The 15,134-nt window shown below is 41.8% G+C and overlaps 1 protein-coding gene across 2 annotated transcripts in view; it reads right to left on the bottom strand.

Moving 5' to 3' along the window:
* Positions 1 to 493: 493 nt before the first annotated feature.
* Positions 494 to 15,134, bottom strand: part of FECH (ferrochelatase) — a 37,381-nt gene continuing 22,740 nt past the window's right edge. The window contains exons 6-11 of one of the 2 annotated variants that reach the window (XM_040478714.1): positions 13,461 to 13,567; positions 10,088 to 10,186; positions 6,249 to 6,356; positions 5,653 to 5,817; positions 2,500 to 2,559; positions 494 to 2,020 (exon numbers count right to left, since the gene is read on the bottom strand). In XM_040478714.1, coding sequence (XP_040334648.1) covers positions 1,886 to 2,020; positions 2,500 to 2,559; positions 5,653 to 5,817; positions 6,249 to 6,356; positions 10,088 to 10,186; positions 13,461 to 13,567 — 674 coding nt within the window. In that variant the 3' untranslated portion in view covers positions 494 to 1,885. Of the gene's footprint in view, positions 2,021 to 2,499; positions 2,560 to 4,863; positions 5,228 to 5,652; positions 5,818 to 6,248; positions 6,357 to 10,087; positions 10,187 to 13,460; positions 13,568 to 15,134 lie in introns of those variants that run through there. The other variant, XM_040478716.1, reaches the window with a different exon arrangement.

Raw genomic sequence — 15,134 nt, 5'->3', positions numbered from 1 at the left:
CAGAAGCTCCCTTAGCAAACGAGGGGTTTCAGATACCCTAGCAAGAGCTCCTGAGCTGCAGTTTTCTGTAACATCTCCATAATAATATGTATTTGGCTGAAGCAGGCCCTCCGCATGACTGAAGCACAGGGAATGGCTGCAAGCCTAACCCGCCTTCACTAACCCAGAGAATTGCCTTCACTGTGGGACTCAGTCTACCTTGAAGCTAATCCCCCAAGAGCTCACGGAAACAGCCAACTATCTCTGCCTCGTACCTTTCTCTGGAAACACAATCTACCAATAGCAAAACCAATTTGAAAAAAAAAAAAAAAAAGCACATTACTCAAATTTCATAGCTGTTATCAGAGTGGGAAAATTATGAACTAAAATGGATGGCATGTTTCTTTCCTTGTATTACAAACTAAATTCCTCCTATTTAATAAGTTTGATTATTAATGAACTTGCATTAGTTTTGATTTAACAGAGAGCATGAATCAAATAGTTAACACCTTAATGATGTGATAATATTTATTAGCACAGTAAATCCTGAATATAGGAGATCTATGATTCTTCTAATACTTCCACTTTATGAACTGGCTTTAAAAACATCAAAGACATGCTCTTTTGAAGAACAAAGTTTTCGAGCTTGGACGAAAGAGAAGGTAATCATTACAAATTCATTACGGATCCATCAGAGATTTTTTTAATCCATTTAAATCCAAGTAAAGGAGATCAGATTCTGATCTTACATTATTTCTACATTTTTAGAACAACTTTTCACTCACAAATTCAAGGTTACAATGGCATTAAAAATATCCACAGGAAAAGACTGGCATGAGATAGAAGAATATGATTAATTGCTGTTGCATTAGAGTGATTTTTTTCCCTCTATTTTTCAAATTTCCAAGAGCAGGGTTACGTCATTTTCATGGTAAAAATTATAAATTAAGAAAGAATTCAAGATTACAAAACAACTGACTTTATAAAGTAATTCTTCAAACAAACGGGCAGAAAGAAGGCATTCAAGCAAAATAAAGAAGATGCTCCATGTAAAGTTTCACCAGGTCCTGGGACAGCTTTAGAGATGAAGCCCATTGTTAGTATTTCCCGGCATCACAGTCCTTGGGGACGGGAAGCAGTGAGAGCCCCCTTTCCTGTGACACTGCAGATCCTCACCAGGCAAGTATGACCCATGCTGGATTTCTATAGGTTTATTAGCCTGTGTGCCTGGGGAATCTTAACGCACTTTTGGAATCTGTACTCGATTTGGTTTTATGGTGAGAAAAGTGAGGTTCACACGTAAGTACCACAATGACCGGTTAATGGGGACATCACCATTAATTGCTGAAAAAGCAGCCATTATAGGTGACCATCCTGCCTCATTACTGGCCTTCTGTAACCCATGGGCTTAGAGAAAGATTAGGTAACAGTTCCTTTTCAAATTATATTTCCTTCAGTCAAGTCTGTTCACTTAAAAAACAAGACAACTATATGCACAAGACTGTAAACAGATCTCATTCACACTGACAGCCCACAGAGGGGACTCTCCATTAATCACCCATGCAGGTTTTTTGAGCAATAAACCCCAAATCGGTATTTAAAATATGTGTGCATCTATTAAGATACATTTTTAAAACTTAGTTTTTAAATAGCCCAGTGGACATTCCAAACCGGTAACTTTACCCAGGGAGGGGGGATATAAATGCTTCCTATATTAGGATATAAAAATAGAAAACCCCAATAAGGATTTCAGACTCTGTTCCTCAAGAAATCACACAATTTGTGCCCAAAGGCGGTACAGATACCAATGTAACTTTCTTCCCTGATATCTGAATACATCTCCTCCACAATGGAGGTATCTGGGGGTTGGGCATTTGCCTAATCCCACGGGGTCCTCTGGCTGGGGTCACAGCTGCTGGCTGGTGAAGAAGGATTTAGTCTCCCTGCAGACAGGATTTACACAGAGCGGACAACTCAGAGTCAACTGCTTGGAGCACAGCTCGTTTGACTGGATGTGTGACAGCACCAAATCGGCCAGGGCCTGGAAGACGGGCGACAAGAAGCAAAGATTCCTCAGAAGCATCAAGTCTGCTCTCTCCCCACGCGTCTCCCTCCCCCTCCCATCTGCCCAGATAATCACTATGGCTGGGGGTTTCTTTTCGTCTGAATTATGGCTACTTTGAACTGGATTCTATAATATCTTCGTTTCCTAAGGATCCTCAGCTTAGACAAAAGTTAAGATAGAGATTTTAGAGAAGAAAATCCTCTTACCCCACCTGCTAAATCTGGTCTCTGAAAGGCAGATCTTAAATCAGACATAGTTATAGGTGGGTAGAAAATAAGAAAATCGGGGCTATCTAAACGAAAAAGGAGCAAGAGCATAAGGAATTCGATTTTATTTTTGTAATTAATTGGAACTCAAAATGTTCTAATATGTGAGAAAACCAATATTCTGTAAGAGCTTCTCAGAGGATTACTCTCCGATATGTTCTACGAAAATGGTTGCAACAGTATAGATACCTTGGAGAACAATGGATTTCCATTAAGAGACTCTGCTCTTCTGATGTTTTCAACTCCACACTGAATCAAATGAGAAAAAGAGGGAAAACCACATACACATTTTATTTTCCTTTTTTTTTTTTTTAAAGAAACCGCTACCAAAAAGTAAACAGACATAGATATATACACAACTTAAAGTCCTACTTCCAAAGTGGTCCCAGACTGCTCAGAAATGAAAACAGCCACGGGACCAGACACAGGTGTTGATTTTCACCTCTGTTATCATAAAATTGCTCTCAGTTTCTATTCCTTCCCCCACCCCATTACCTTCCCATAAGCGCTTAGTTTCCAAACCGTTTTCGAGGCTATATTTGACAGAATTCTCAAGTCATTCAAATCTGCTTACCATTCTTTTTTTTTAATCTACCTTTCTAATGCGTACTTTTACAGACTCTACCTAAGCAGAATGTTGCTTTAATTAAATAAATCTTTATGCCTGTTTTGATTCCAATTGCCAAAAGAGGTAAATTAATTTAATGTCTGGTGAACCTAGATGGGATCCAATGCAGAGTTGGGTTTTTAAATATATTCTTACACAGAAAAATCCAAAATAAAACCTGAGGACTGTTTCACTATCATCCTTGCTTCCCTCCCCCCAAATACCCAGTTGATTATCCCCCAAATAATTAAGAAACATCTAATTATTGTTCACTCAGGTAGTCAAAATCTTCTTTCTAAAATGCAGATGGCTTTTTTGTTGCTTTATCGTTTAAGTGAACTTCAACTGACAAGGGAAAATGGTGAGATCAGCAAACACATCGTTCTCAACTTAAAAAGAGACTGTATTCTAAAACTTCATGTAGATGTCAGTAACGGCAGGATAACCAACACTGGCAGTGGACTTTAACACTGTTCATGTGACAGTTACAGGATACAACTCTGTAGGGCAACCCAGTAAAATATCTATCACCATTTAAATTCCATTTCTAGGAATTTTATCTAAGAAAATAATTGGAAAAGTAAAAAGGAAATGATGTTTATTACACAGCAGTTTAGGAAAGTACAAAGTTGGAAACATACTGATGCATACTGATCAAGGATTTGTTAAAAATAATTATACAGATCTAACTACATTTATTGACTTGGGTCTGTAACATATTTTTAAGAAAAAAAAAGATTACAAAACAGTATGAATAAAATACCATTTTTGTTAAACATGTAGGAGAATACCATTTTTCTTAAAGTACACATACATTTAGAGAAAAAAGGGGACTTAATTTTATTAAAATATTAACTTACTATCTCTCAGGGGTAAGATTCTGAGTGAGCTCTACTCTCATTGTGATGCTCCTCTAAATTGTCCGGGTTCTTTATTATTTTTATTATCGATAAGCAGTAATTTCATCTTGGGGGAAAAATTCAAACTACTTTTTAAAGAAAGTTGTTTAAAATTTTTTTTAATGTTTGTTTATTTTTGACAGAGAGAGAGAGAGAGAGAGAGACAGAGCATGAACGGGGGAGGGGCAGAGAGAGAGGGAGACACAGAACTCGAAGCAGGCTCCAGGCTCTGAGCTGTCAGCACAGAGCCTGATGCGGGGCTCGAACTCATGGACCGTGAGATCATGACCTGAGCCGAAGTCGGACGCTTAACCGACTGAGCCACCCAGGTGCCCCTAAAGAAAGTTGTTTTAAACACAGCATATTCTCCCATCAAAACAATGAAGTAAACTGTAGCTAGATGGTCTTCTTTATTCTATGGATAATCTATTCATCACTAATAATCCATTTGACTACTAAGGAATAATCTCGGTTTAGTAATGTTAACAACCGTGAATTATCATGCAATACGGAAACTTATTTTCCGAACATACTGGTACGAACTATATTTGCACGTAAGTGTCTTGAGGAAGCTCACGACCAGCCAAGGTCACGGTGGGATACAGGAGGCACCATTACATGACGTCCACAGACAATGCTGCAACCACTTTCCCATCATTTCTGTATCAGAACTACTGACACCCTCCAGCTTCCTCAACATTTGATGACCAGCGTGCATAAACAGAACCCCGTGGGGTTACGTGCCGGCTAAAGCTCTCTCCAAGCCGCTCGCACCCTGTCCCGTGCGTGCCACCCATTCTCAGTCCCGGAGAGAGGGAGGTAGCCTCTGAGGCCAGGCCTCCATCCAGCACGCATGGGGACGACCAGGGCCGAGAATTCTGGCAGAAGATGGGGCGGCGGGCGAGGGCTTCTGGGGTCCCAGAGCTTCCACAGACCCCATAGAAACAATGCTATACACTCGATTCCGGTTTCGGGCCGGCCCCCCGAAGTCATGAGATGGGGCAACAGTAAGTTCGTCTCCACTGTGAATGAGAACTCTCATCCGTCTTACATTATAAGACACTAAGGACGGTAGGCTTTATTTCAATAATCAGATTGATCACAACACGGTAGCAAACGGCTAATTAAGTGAGTGTATCAAAGAAGTCAAGGAAATTACAACACACTGTGCCTCAGTGTTCATTCAATGGTCTTCTCCTAAATGACAAAATCCAACAAGAAACCGTGTAAAACCCCAAGTAGAGGGCACTATTAGGCCCAGAGGAATGCTAACACAATACAATTCTTTTCCTCCAAACTGGTGAGAAGTCCAATTATTCTGTCTTAAGAAAATGTAGCTTTAGTACTTCCAGGTGATATACAGTGTCTCCAACTAGATAAAATGATGTTGCTCCCGGTCACGGCTCGGCACCTGGGTTCACAAAGGCACAAAAGTGCTTCCTCTCTGCTGACGTGGGATTAACTCAATGCGTTCAGACGAACTCAATTTAAATGTTATTTGGAACAATGAGGCCACGGTACAGGCAAACCTATCTATCAAAGAACATACTATTTTATCCCTTCAAAATCTTTTTCTAATTCCAGTATGGTTAACATACAGTGTTATATTCGGTTTGGGTTTACAGTACAGCGACTCAACAATTCTACGTGTGCCCCAGTGCTCGTCAAGATGAGCCTGTACTCCAGTCCCCTTCCCTTACTTGGCCCACCGCCCACCCACCTGCTCTCCGATAACCACCGGACGGTATTTTTGAATGATGCAATTATATCATTGCAGAGAAAGTTGCCTTCCAAAACAAATCACAACTTACGAATGGAACCAATAATCACATTTACCTCGCTAGCCAGAACTTGGGAGTACTCGATGTCCAGTTCGTACAGCGTTTCAATGTGATCGCTGGTAAACGCTATCGGGACCAAAAGAATGTTCTTCCTCCCCCTCTCACAAAGCCCTTTGATGGTCTCGTCTGTTTGAGGGCCCAGCCAGGGCATCGGACCAACCTGTGAGAAAGGAGAATGAACACACACAGGGACCCCTTTCTGCCCCGTGTCTGTGACACGCCACAGCCCACCGCCCTGGACGCACACCCGCACGCTGCTGAGAGTGAGGGCCACGCTTGACATTCGCATTAGTGGGCTTTGCTATTTCTCTGTTAAGCTCGAATCCTTCTAGAAGTTGGCATAATATAAATAAATAGCAATCTCTGCCATTACAACTAAAAACAAATCATACATTAAATCAATGAAATTCAACTGGTTGCTTGACTTCCCCTCCATTTGACCTGCCTGCAGAGTTCCTTCTGCTCATGGTGAACCACCAGGTGACAGAACATTCTGCGTATGTGAAAGAGCCAGATCTAATCATTTCATAACTAAGTCCTAAAATAGATGTCCTCAGAAAAGCTGACTGTAAACGTATGGAAGCCACCTACCTTGGACTGCCAAACCAGTCGGTAGGGGTTGGAGTAACCCAGCTTATCCATGACTCTCTGCACAGTGGCGCCCACCTCCTGAGGATAGGGATCCCCTCTGTTGACCACCTGCAGCAGAGACACATGGGTGTTCAGTCGCCAACACTGTGAAGGGGTCCAAGAGCCTTGGACTGTGCGGTGTGACCGTGTAAGCCGGGGACCTTCCCCACTGTCTTCTGCACTCAATTGCCAAACTTCCTCGGGTCTATTTCCTCATGGGCCAAAGGAGAACACCGCATTCACTCCTCTCTAAGTAGCTAGGAATATGTCAAATTCTATGTTCTCTGTTATTCGTAGGAGATTGATGTCTAACGAGGGAGGAGGGGTCTTTCGGTTTCCCCATCTGAAATACGGAAAGCGGGAATCGAGAATATTGTGTGGACGGCATCTGGACCTGTGGAATCCACGGCACCAGCTTCACAGAAGGGGCAGATGCTGGTGGAGTAAGACAGAAGAGAGAAGCAGCTCATGGGTTCACACACCAGGCTCCTCGAGAATATGACCTATACCTTCAAATTCCTTTTTTCCCACTTTCCCCACAGCAATGGACCGCAAGGCAAATGCTTTGTGCACAGCAAACGTCTGATGACTGGTCCTGACACAACAGCTTGTTAATACTTTTGAAAATGTTCAATAGGAATTTTATTTTTACTGCTTCAACATTTAGCTGTGCACTGACTCCACAACCCCTTATGCTGCTTTATTTAATAATACTTATTATATACTATCTAACTAAATATTATTTATTCCCACAATACTTATTACCTTCTGACATAACATACTATTTTTTTTCTGTAATATGGTTATTATCTGTCCCCCACCCCCACTCTCTGGGGACAAAGATTTTTGTCTATTTTGTTCATTCCCATATCCTACGACAATGGATAGACAGTGGATAAAACAGTACTTAGAATACAGTCGATAGAACAGTGCTCAATAAATACTGTTGAAGTGAAATCTGGATAAACTATTTTATGATATTACCAAAAGTTAGTTAAAAAGCCGTTAGCATTAGAAACCTAAATGTAGAATGAATGAGGGAAATATAAAGTCGCCATTAGAACAACATAGAAATAATCACTATAGGCAAGATCTATTGAAGGATGCTAAAATTAGTGAGCAAAGGTCTAGGAAAAAGAAAGCATTTGCCTAGTCTCAAATTATCTCACCTAAGATATTTTAAATTACACAGAGAAAAACAGTAACTTTACTATGTACAAACCCAGCAGGTACCACCTCAGACAAATGGCCAAGGATCCCATCACCAGTAGTAAGACGGGTTATTATCATGTGCCCAAATACAATGCACTGAGAAGGACCAATCAGCATGGAGTGTTCTTCCCCGTACTACACAACCTCAATCTAATTGTGAGAAAATGCCAGACGTGGGAATGCAAGCTAGTGCAGCCACTCCGGAAAACAGTATGGAGGTTCCTCAAAAAACTAAAAATAGAACTACCCTACAACCCAGCAATCGCACTACTAGGCATTTATCCACGGGATACAGGTGTGCTGTTTCGAAGGGACACATGCACCCCCATGTTTATAGCAGCACTATTGACAATAGCCAAAGTATGGAAAGAACCCAAATGTCCATCGATGGATGAGTGGATAAAGAAGATGTGGTATAAATATACAATGGAGTATTACTTGGCAATCAAAAAGAATGAAATCTTGCCATTTGCAACTAAATGCTTGGAACTAGAGGGTATTATGCTAAGTGAAATTAGTCAGAGAAAGACAAAAATCTCATATGAGGACTTTAAGATACAAAACAGATGAACACAAGGGAATGGAAGCAAAAATAATATAAAAACAGGAAGGCGGACAAAAACATAAGAGACTCTTAAATATGGAGAACAAACAGAGGGTTACTGGAGGGGTTTGGGGGGGGGATGGGCTAAATGGGTGAGGGGCACTAAGGAATCTACTCCTGAAATCATTGTTGCACTATATGCTAACTAATTTGGATGTAAATTATAAAAAAAAAAAAAAAAAAAAATTAAAAGGAAAAAAAAAAAAAAAGAAAATGCCAGACATATCCAGATGCAAAATAACTGACATTCCACTAAGTCATTCTTCAAAAATATCAAGGTCACAAAAGACAAAAAAAGCGTGAAGACTGTCAGGGACTGGGGGCTCCCGAGGAGACATAACAACGTGACATGATGCTGAAGCCTGAGAAAGCCTGGCCCCTGGCTCACAGCAGTGCACCGCCGTTAGGGTCCCAGTCTGGGTCACCGAACTGCGGTTGTGCAGATGCCGGCATGAGGAGACGCAAAGGGAAGGGTGTATGTGTGTGCATATGTATGCATATATGTATATACGTGCGTATATGTATATATATATATATGTATATACATATACACACGAACCCTCTGTACTATTTTTCAACTTTTCTGTAAGTCCAAAATTACTTCCAAATAGTTAAGTCTTTGAAAAGTCATCAAGAAGGAAGGGTGAGCAGCAGCAAGTACAGGGGAAAAGAGAAGCCTGCTAGAACAGTCTGCTTCCTTGACAGTCCCCGGCTTCCCCACCCTCCCTCATCCTCGCGACTTCATGGCACAGCCCGGTCCCACACGGGAGCCAGGCAGAGAAGCCTGGCAACAGGGTGCCCGGCCCCGGAGGGAAGGATGGGGGAGTGACTGAGGGAAGGGAAGGCAGCACCTGGAATTGTTCACGTGCAAAAACGTGCTTCCTTAGCCCCCCCCCTCCCCCACCTCACCACCCCCTCCAGCCCAGAGCTTCCCTCTGGCACGTCGGACGCGGCCTCATCACACCTAGGACAGTTGTGAAAAGGAAGCGGGCCGCACGGCCGCAGGGGCATGCGAAGAGGCTTTGCGTGATACCAGAAGAGAGAGTATGAACTTGTTAGAGTAAAACAGGCAGGCTTCCAGAAGGGAGGAACATACTCCCGAGCCTCCTCCAGCTGCACCGGCACCTGCTCGGTTGAACGCAGGAGCGGGAGAGCTGTCAGGGCTCGACCCCCGTGACCACCAGGTGGCAGTAAAGACCGATTAGAGGGGTGGCCCCAGGCACTGGGGTTAACTCCATTAACTCTGGAGTTAAACCCTTAACACCTACAAAGACGTAATTCTTCGCCTCTCTGGCTTTGAAAGCAATGTGCTTAGGGCACAGTGATAGTTCTGAGCTGATGAAACTGGCCGCTCATTCCGCGCACATCTCTATACCCTGCAGCGCCCTGGCTCCATCGTTCTCGTTGGCAAACGGGCGACAGCTCAGGCACACAGGCGGTACTTTCGAGAACACCCAGCGCAGCGTGATAAACTGGGGAATAACCAGATGACCACTCGATACACGCCATACTCACTCGCTAAAACGTGGGCTCTGGTCTCAGCAAATTAGAAACTGTAATCATTTCCTGGAGTTCAAACAGCCCCTGTCAAGTCTTGACAAAAGAACAGGATGGAGTGTGAACGGAGGCTCTTCAGTGCAAGATACTGACTGAAAATCGGGTGCGCTCCTTCAACAGGGCAGGTAACAGCAGCCTTCCTCTACCTGCTCCACCTGTTCACGTACAGGAAAACTCCTCTACAACCCACCGCCAAGTTATCGTTTAAAGAGGTTTCATAAGACAATATTTATTCACAACATTATAATTTGAATTAATTATTATTGGGTTTCCAGGAATGAGTCTAGTTACATGTAGCACCTAGGTGAAGTCTGAGATTTTAGAACTCGTCCTTGCACTGGGCTCAGGATGTTCTGGAAGGCGGGTCCCATTTACGCATTCAGAAATCCTCTAGCGCTAGGTCATCCAACAAAACGTTCTTACTTACAGACATGGGCAGTGAGTGAGCAGAAAAGAGAATGACCACCTCACTCCTCTTCTCAGGTGGAAAGTGGTCCAATTCTTTCACGATGTGGTCTGCAAAGCACTGCGGGAACAGCAAGAAAGGAGGGTCAGAAGGAGTTGGGAAGAAAGAAATGGAAGGAAAAGAAAATATTTTTAAAATGAGAGGTACAACAAGAAATTTCATGGCAACCCTCAAAAACTGGAACTCTCTTTTTAAAAAATTGCCAACAGTACAGTCTCCTCTTGCCGTGGTTCATCATCAAAATGGCTCATAACGGTTTCAGGGGCCTAGGGAATTTGATGGGAAACTTCTAAAGCTCGCTAATGGCTCACTGAAAATGAACGCTCTGGATCTGCTTCCCCTCGGGAGGAACAGGGCACACTTCCAGATGGAAAGGAAACACAGATGGGAAGAAGTTGTTTTAAGATCTCTCATTTGCTCGGTTAGCAGGAAAACAGCTTACGGGGTCTTTCTAAATCTTCCTTAGTTTGGCTTTCAGGCCTATCACATTAAAACACATTAGACAGAAATAGTAGAGGAATAAGAAAATACTATTCTATTTTTATGACCTTTTCCTTCTGAGCCCAGCATCCTCGCTAAGTCAATCTTCATAACAACCTTCATAACATCAGACGAGAGGTTGTACAACTCTCATTAAATTCACAGAGGGGGGAAGAGGTGGCCGACGTGGGGGCCCATTCAGTCACATCTGCGGGACCTGGGCTACAAGGCAGGCCCGCCTCCGCCTCCAAATCTCTGTCCACCAGACCAGTTAATTCCCTCCATCTAGTTGGCTCTTTCCGATTTACATCAATAGGTGCTGAAATACCCGATCTGAAGAGGCTTTCTTTCATCTCGCGCTTTAATCATTCCTTGTCATTTAACTCATAAAGCAAATGCTACAAAGGACGTTAATGGGTCAATTGACAAAACTGGAATATGAGTGCAGATTAGATAAATTTAAGTATCAATGTTAAACTTACTGAGGCTGAATATTGTGTCACAGTTACAGAAGAGACTATTCCTGCTATTTCGATGGAAAGGGTGATTTTATAGATCTAAGTTACTCTCAAAAGGTTCGGGGAAAAAACACGTATATATGCACACACATGCACACACACAGAGGATGCAAATGCTGGCGAGTGGAATAAGTGCTAATAATACGTGAATCTAGGCAAAGAGTAGAGTTCTGTACTATACTTAGTCCTGTAACTTTTCTGCACGTGTAAACTGATTTCCAAATACAACGGTTTTTAAAAAATTATAAAGGATGATTTACCAGGACCACGTACATTTGCCTGTGTTGGTATTTTGACATATCAATGGCTAATACCATAAGAAGGGCAAATAAATTCCCTAATCAATACTGAGATACTATTAACCTTCCCAAACGCTCAAAATTTGGTAAATAAATGTGCTAAGGTACAAGAAGGTGCCTAGAGAGTTTCCTTTTCAAAATTTATAATTTATCTACAGAGTAAATGTAGTAAGATTAGACATACACAAAACCAGTGGTTTTTGCAATGTTTGGACACTAAGGACATTCAGAAAGGATCATGTTTAGAGGGACAGTGGCCTAGGTAAGGAGGCCCACTGTCAAGTTTACATAGGAGACTAGAATATATGTTTACTCCAATTACCCCAGCAGCTAGATAAACAGCAATATTAGAGATAACAGTAGTAAAAAGACTGCTTCAAGTAATTACTACCTATAACAGGTAAGAGTATTTTTAGTGTTAGGTTTTAACTTTATTTTTAGTTTCCAATTAGTTGAGGCTTTGACTTTTTTTAAAGTTTCTGCTGGATAGCAAATCTCCTTGTGTCATTTACATAATGTTAAGAATCAAGCCTATCTATAAACTTCCACTTCCCAAAAATTTTAGTATTTTTCCTTCTCTCAGCTCACAGAACTACAAGTAGAAACACAATTTGTTACGGCTTACAACAGACGCTAACACCGTCAAAACTGAGGAGCCATGGGCCAGCCGAAGTGCTACTTAAATCATCCCAAATCCATCTGTGGTATTTTCGATGTGTGATCTCTCTGCAGAATGAAAGAGGTAGGCGGCTCTCAGAGCCTTCAATCACACCATCTAGGAGGGCAGATAAATACCTCTAAAATTCCCTTTCATTTTGTGAAGGGAGACTTCCTCACTTAAGAGACCTTTCCATCTTTCTGCTTCCCCCCTTTTCAAAGGGCTGAATTTTAATGCAAATCTAATTACTCACTCGATCAGGGCAGGCAGATGCTGTGCAGATCCCTCCGTTCTCTGCTACCACATGTCGGTGCTGACCTGAAACCCCTCATTCCCACCCACAGGCCTCCGGGAGCAAAATAGTCAGAGCATACTGGGCTATCTGGACCCAGCAGTACAGCAAAGGGCACTGAGACCACAACCACACCTCTCTCTAAGGGAAGGCACCTTCTTTTCATTTGCACTTAAAACTGTTTTTCAACCTAAGTGTTAACCCCTGACATCACCTCGGTGCCCAAGGAACCTGGCCTGCTCCAGGGGAAGAGCAGGCCTGCTTTTAAACAATGTCTAGCACCATCTAGTGGTAGAGATTTTAAGCGACTCCAGGCTTTTAAAAAAGATGTTAACCTGGGATCTTTCCACAGAATGTCCACAGAGTGAAATAGACTGGAGGAAACCCGAATCACTTAATATGTCTCCTACCTAAACTAACTCACAGGCAGAAGCCTCCTTGGACAGAAAAAAACTATATTTGTACGTTTTAGGGTAATTACCAGTATTACTCTCGTACAAGTGGCAAAAAAGGATATAATAACACCAATTCAAAGCTATTGGCTTCTGAATTACAGTTTTAACTGATTCTCCAAAAATCAGGCACCTGTTGATGGAAATATAATTGTGTAGGCAAAATGTGAAATTTCTTCTAATATATGACTTTCTCAATTGAAATGTTAAATCTACTTTCATGTCAGAATGTGTAGATTTAGTACCTTTAAAAATTTTTCAAACATTTTGTCATTTTAAAGGCTTTAGAAAATACAGGATCTCTTGGTCACCCCGTTATGTAAATTGACTGAAACACTTCGTATAACCTTTAATGTCCTGGTTATTGGGAAACGCAAAACTCAGGACACAATTCTGCTACAGTTTGGAACTAACAGTGTTAATGTGAAGAAAGGAAAGACTCTAACCTTTAAACCTTTATAATTATTTTCTCTTGTCATAATAAATGAAGACTCTAATACTGTGTTTTAATCCCAGCACACCATTTAAGCAAAAGAACGGTAAGGCTCAGAGGGAGCCACAAGCGAGGCAGGGACCAGAACCTGACCCACGCTGGAAGCTGGGCTGACGGAAGCTGCTGGCAGGGGCTGGCTTACCTGAATGAGGAGGGGGTGTGTGGGCCACCTGTCAATTGTGCTCCACTTCATCGCAGGCCTCCTTCCCATTTCACTATAGTATCTGTAAATGGCATTTAAGCTGCTGCCTGAAATATACAGGGGACCACGTAGTAGATGTGCGTTGATTACAGTGAAAATAAAGAACAGACTAGGGAAGGCAGTAAGGTCAAGATAGGTAACTGCTTCTATACTGAATCAGTCTAATCACAATTATTTCAGTGCTCTAAAATGCATATAGATTTAACTACCCTGCAAATGGAGATCACTAAAAAGCAATCAATTTCAATGGCTTTTCAAAGACCAGTGAGGCCATTTCTAGTGAGAAACACGACAGCAGAGTATTTATGAAATATGAGCAGCCGCTATTTGCAGAGACCAGTTATAACAACCAAAAGCATGTTAATTCCCCCACCCCACCCCGACACACACACACACATTATGAAGGTAATCAACCCCAGCAGAAAATGTAGGAGGTAGGGAAGAAAGGAAAAAAGAAACTGGCCATGACCCAGCATGCTAATACACTCATCATTTTACTCCAGCATAGTTCTTTCTAGTTACTTTCTTTTATAGCTATTTTGTTTCACGAAGTTGTCATTTTAGTATGTATGCGATTTTGTATCCCGAGTACTTGGGATATTTTTACTTAATATGATGTGATTCATATTTTCTACGTTACAATAAAAGCTTTACAGCCATCTTTTAAAGTGACTTGGGTTCTTTTTTTTTTTTTTTTTAAGTAGGTTCACACCCAGTGTGGAGCCCAATACAAGGCTTGAACTCATGACCATGAGATTAAGACCTGGGCTGAGATCAAGAGTTGGACACTTAGTGGACTGAGCCACCCAGGTGCCCCTAAATGACTTGTTGATAAGAATACTATCTTATTGAGAGCAGACTGTTAAGGTTTATGTGAGCATTCTTTATTTCTACCTGCTTCTACAAGATTTTCATCATTTCCCAGAGTAAGTTAAATGGAGACCAAATCCTTACAAGTACTCTAACAAAACTTGTCTTTTAAAAAAAATTTTTTTTAGTGTTTACTTATTTTTGAGACAGAGAGAGAGAGAGAGAGAGAGAGACACAGTGTGAGTGGGGGAGGGGCATTGTCTTTTTAACCAAGAGGTCAAAATCACGAAAACTCAAAGACTGAAGGAAGGCAGGTGGTACCCACACAATTCAACATTTTCTTGGCCTAGTGGAGCTGGTGCTGGGGCTAGGGCTAATCCTATGCAACTCACCCTAACACAGAGCCTCTTCCTCAATCTTAACATAGGGCAAATGTTCCAAAGCGTTTCCTTGCTTCCCAATACCCATCCTCTGGTTTCTGATAACTACGAGGACTGTGAGTCTGATATGTCTCCATGTTAAAATACCAGCCGGTAGGGTGCCTGGGTGGCTCAATCGGGTTAAGTGTCGGCCTCTTGATTTTGTCTCAGGTCATGATCCCAGGGGTCGTGGGATCAAGTCCCATGTCAGGCTCCATGCTGAGCATGGAGTCTGCTTAAGATTCTCTCTCTCCTTCTTCCTCCGCCCCTCCCCTGCTCACACTCTTCCTCTCTCACAAAATAAATAAAAACATAAAAAGTAAGAATAAAATAAAATGAAATAAAATAAAATAAAATAAAATAAAATAAAATAAAATAAAATAAA

This window comes from Herpailurus yagouaroundi, unplaced genomic scaffold (assembly GCF_014898765.1).
Source record: "Herpailurus yagouaroundi ecotype Mexico unplaced genomic scaffold, PumYag 142, whole genome shotgun sequence".
Classification (NCBI taxonomy): Eukaryota; Metazoa; Chordata; class Mammalia; order Carnivora; family Felidae; genus Herpailurus; species Herpailurus yagouaroundi.
Note: the sequence above shows the minus strand (reverse complement) of the source record. Positions and strands in the feature narration are given on the sequence as shown.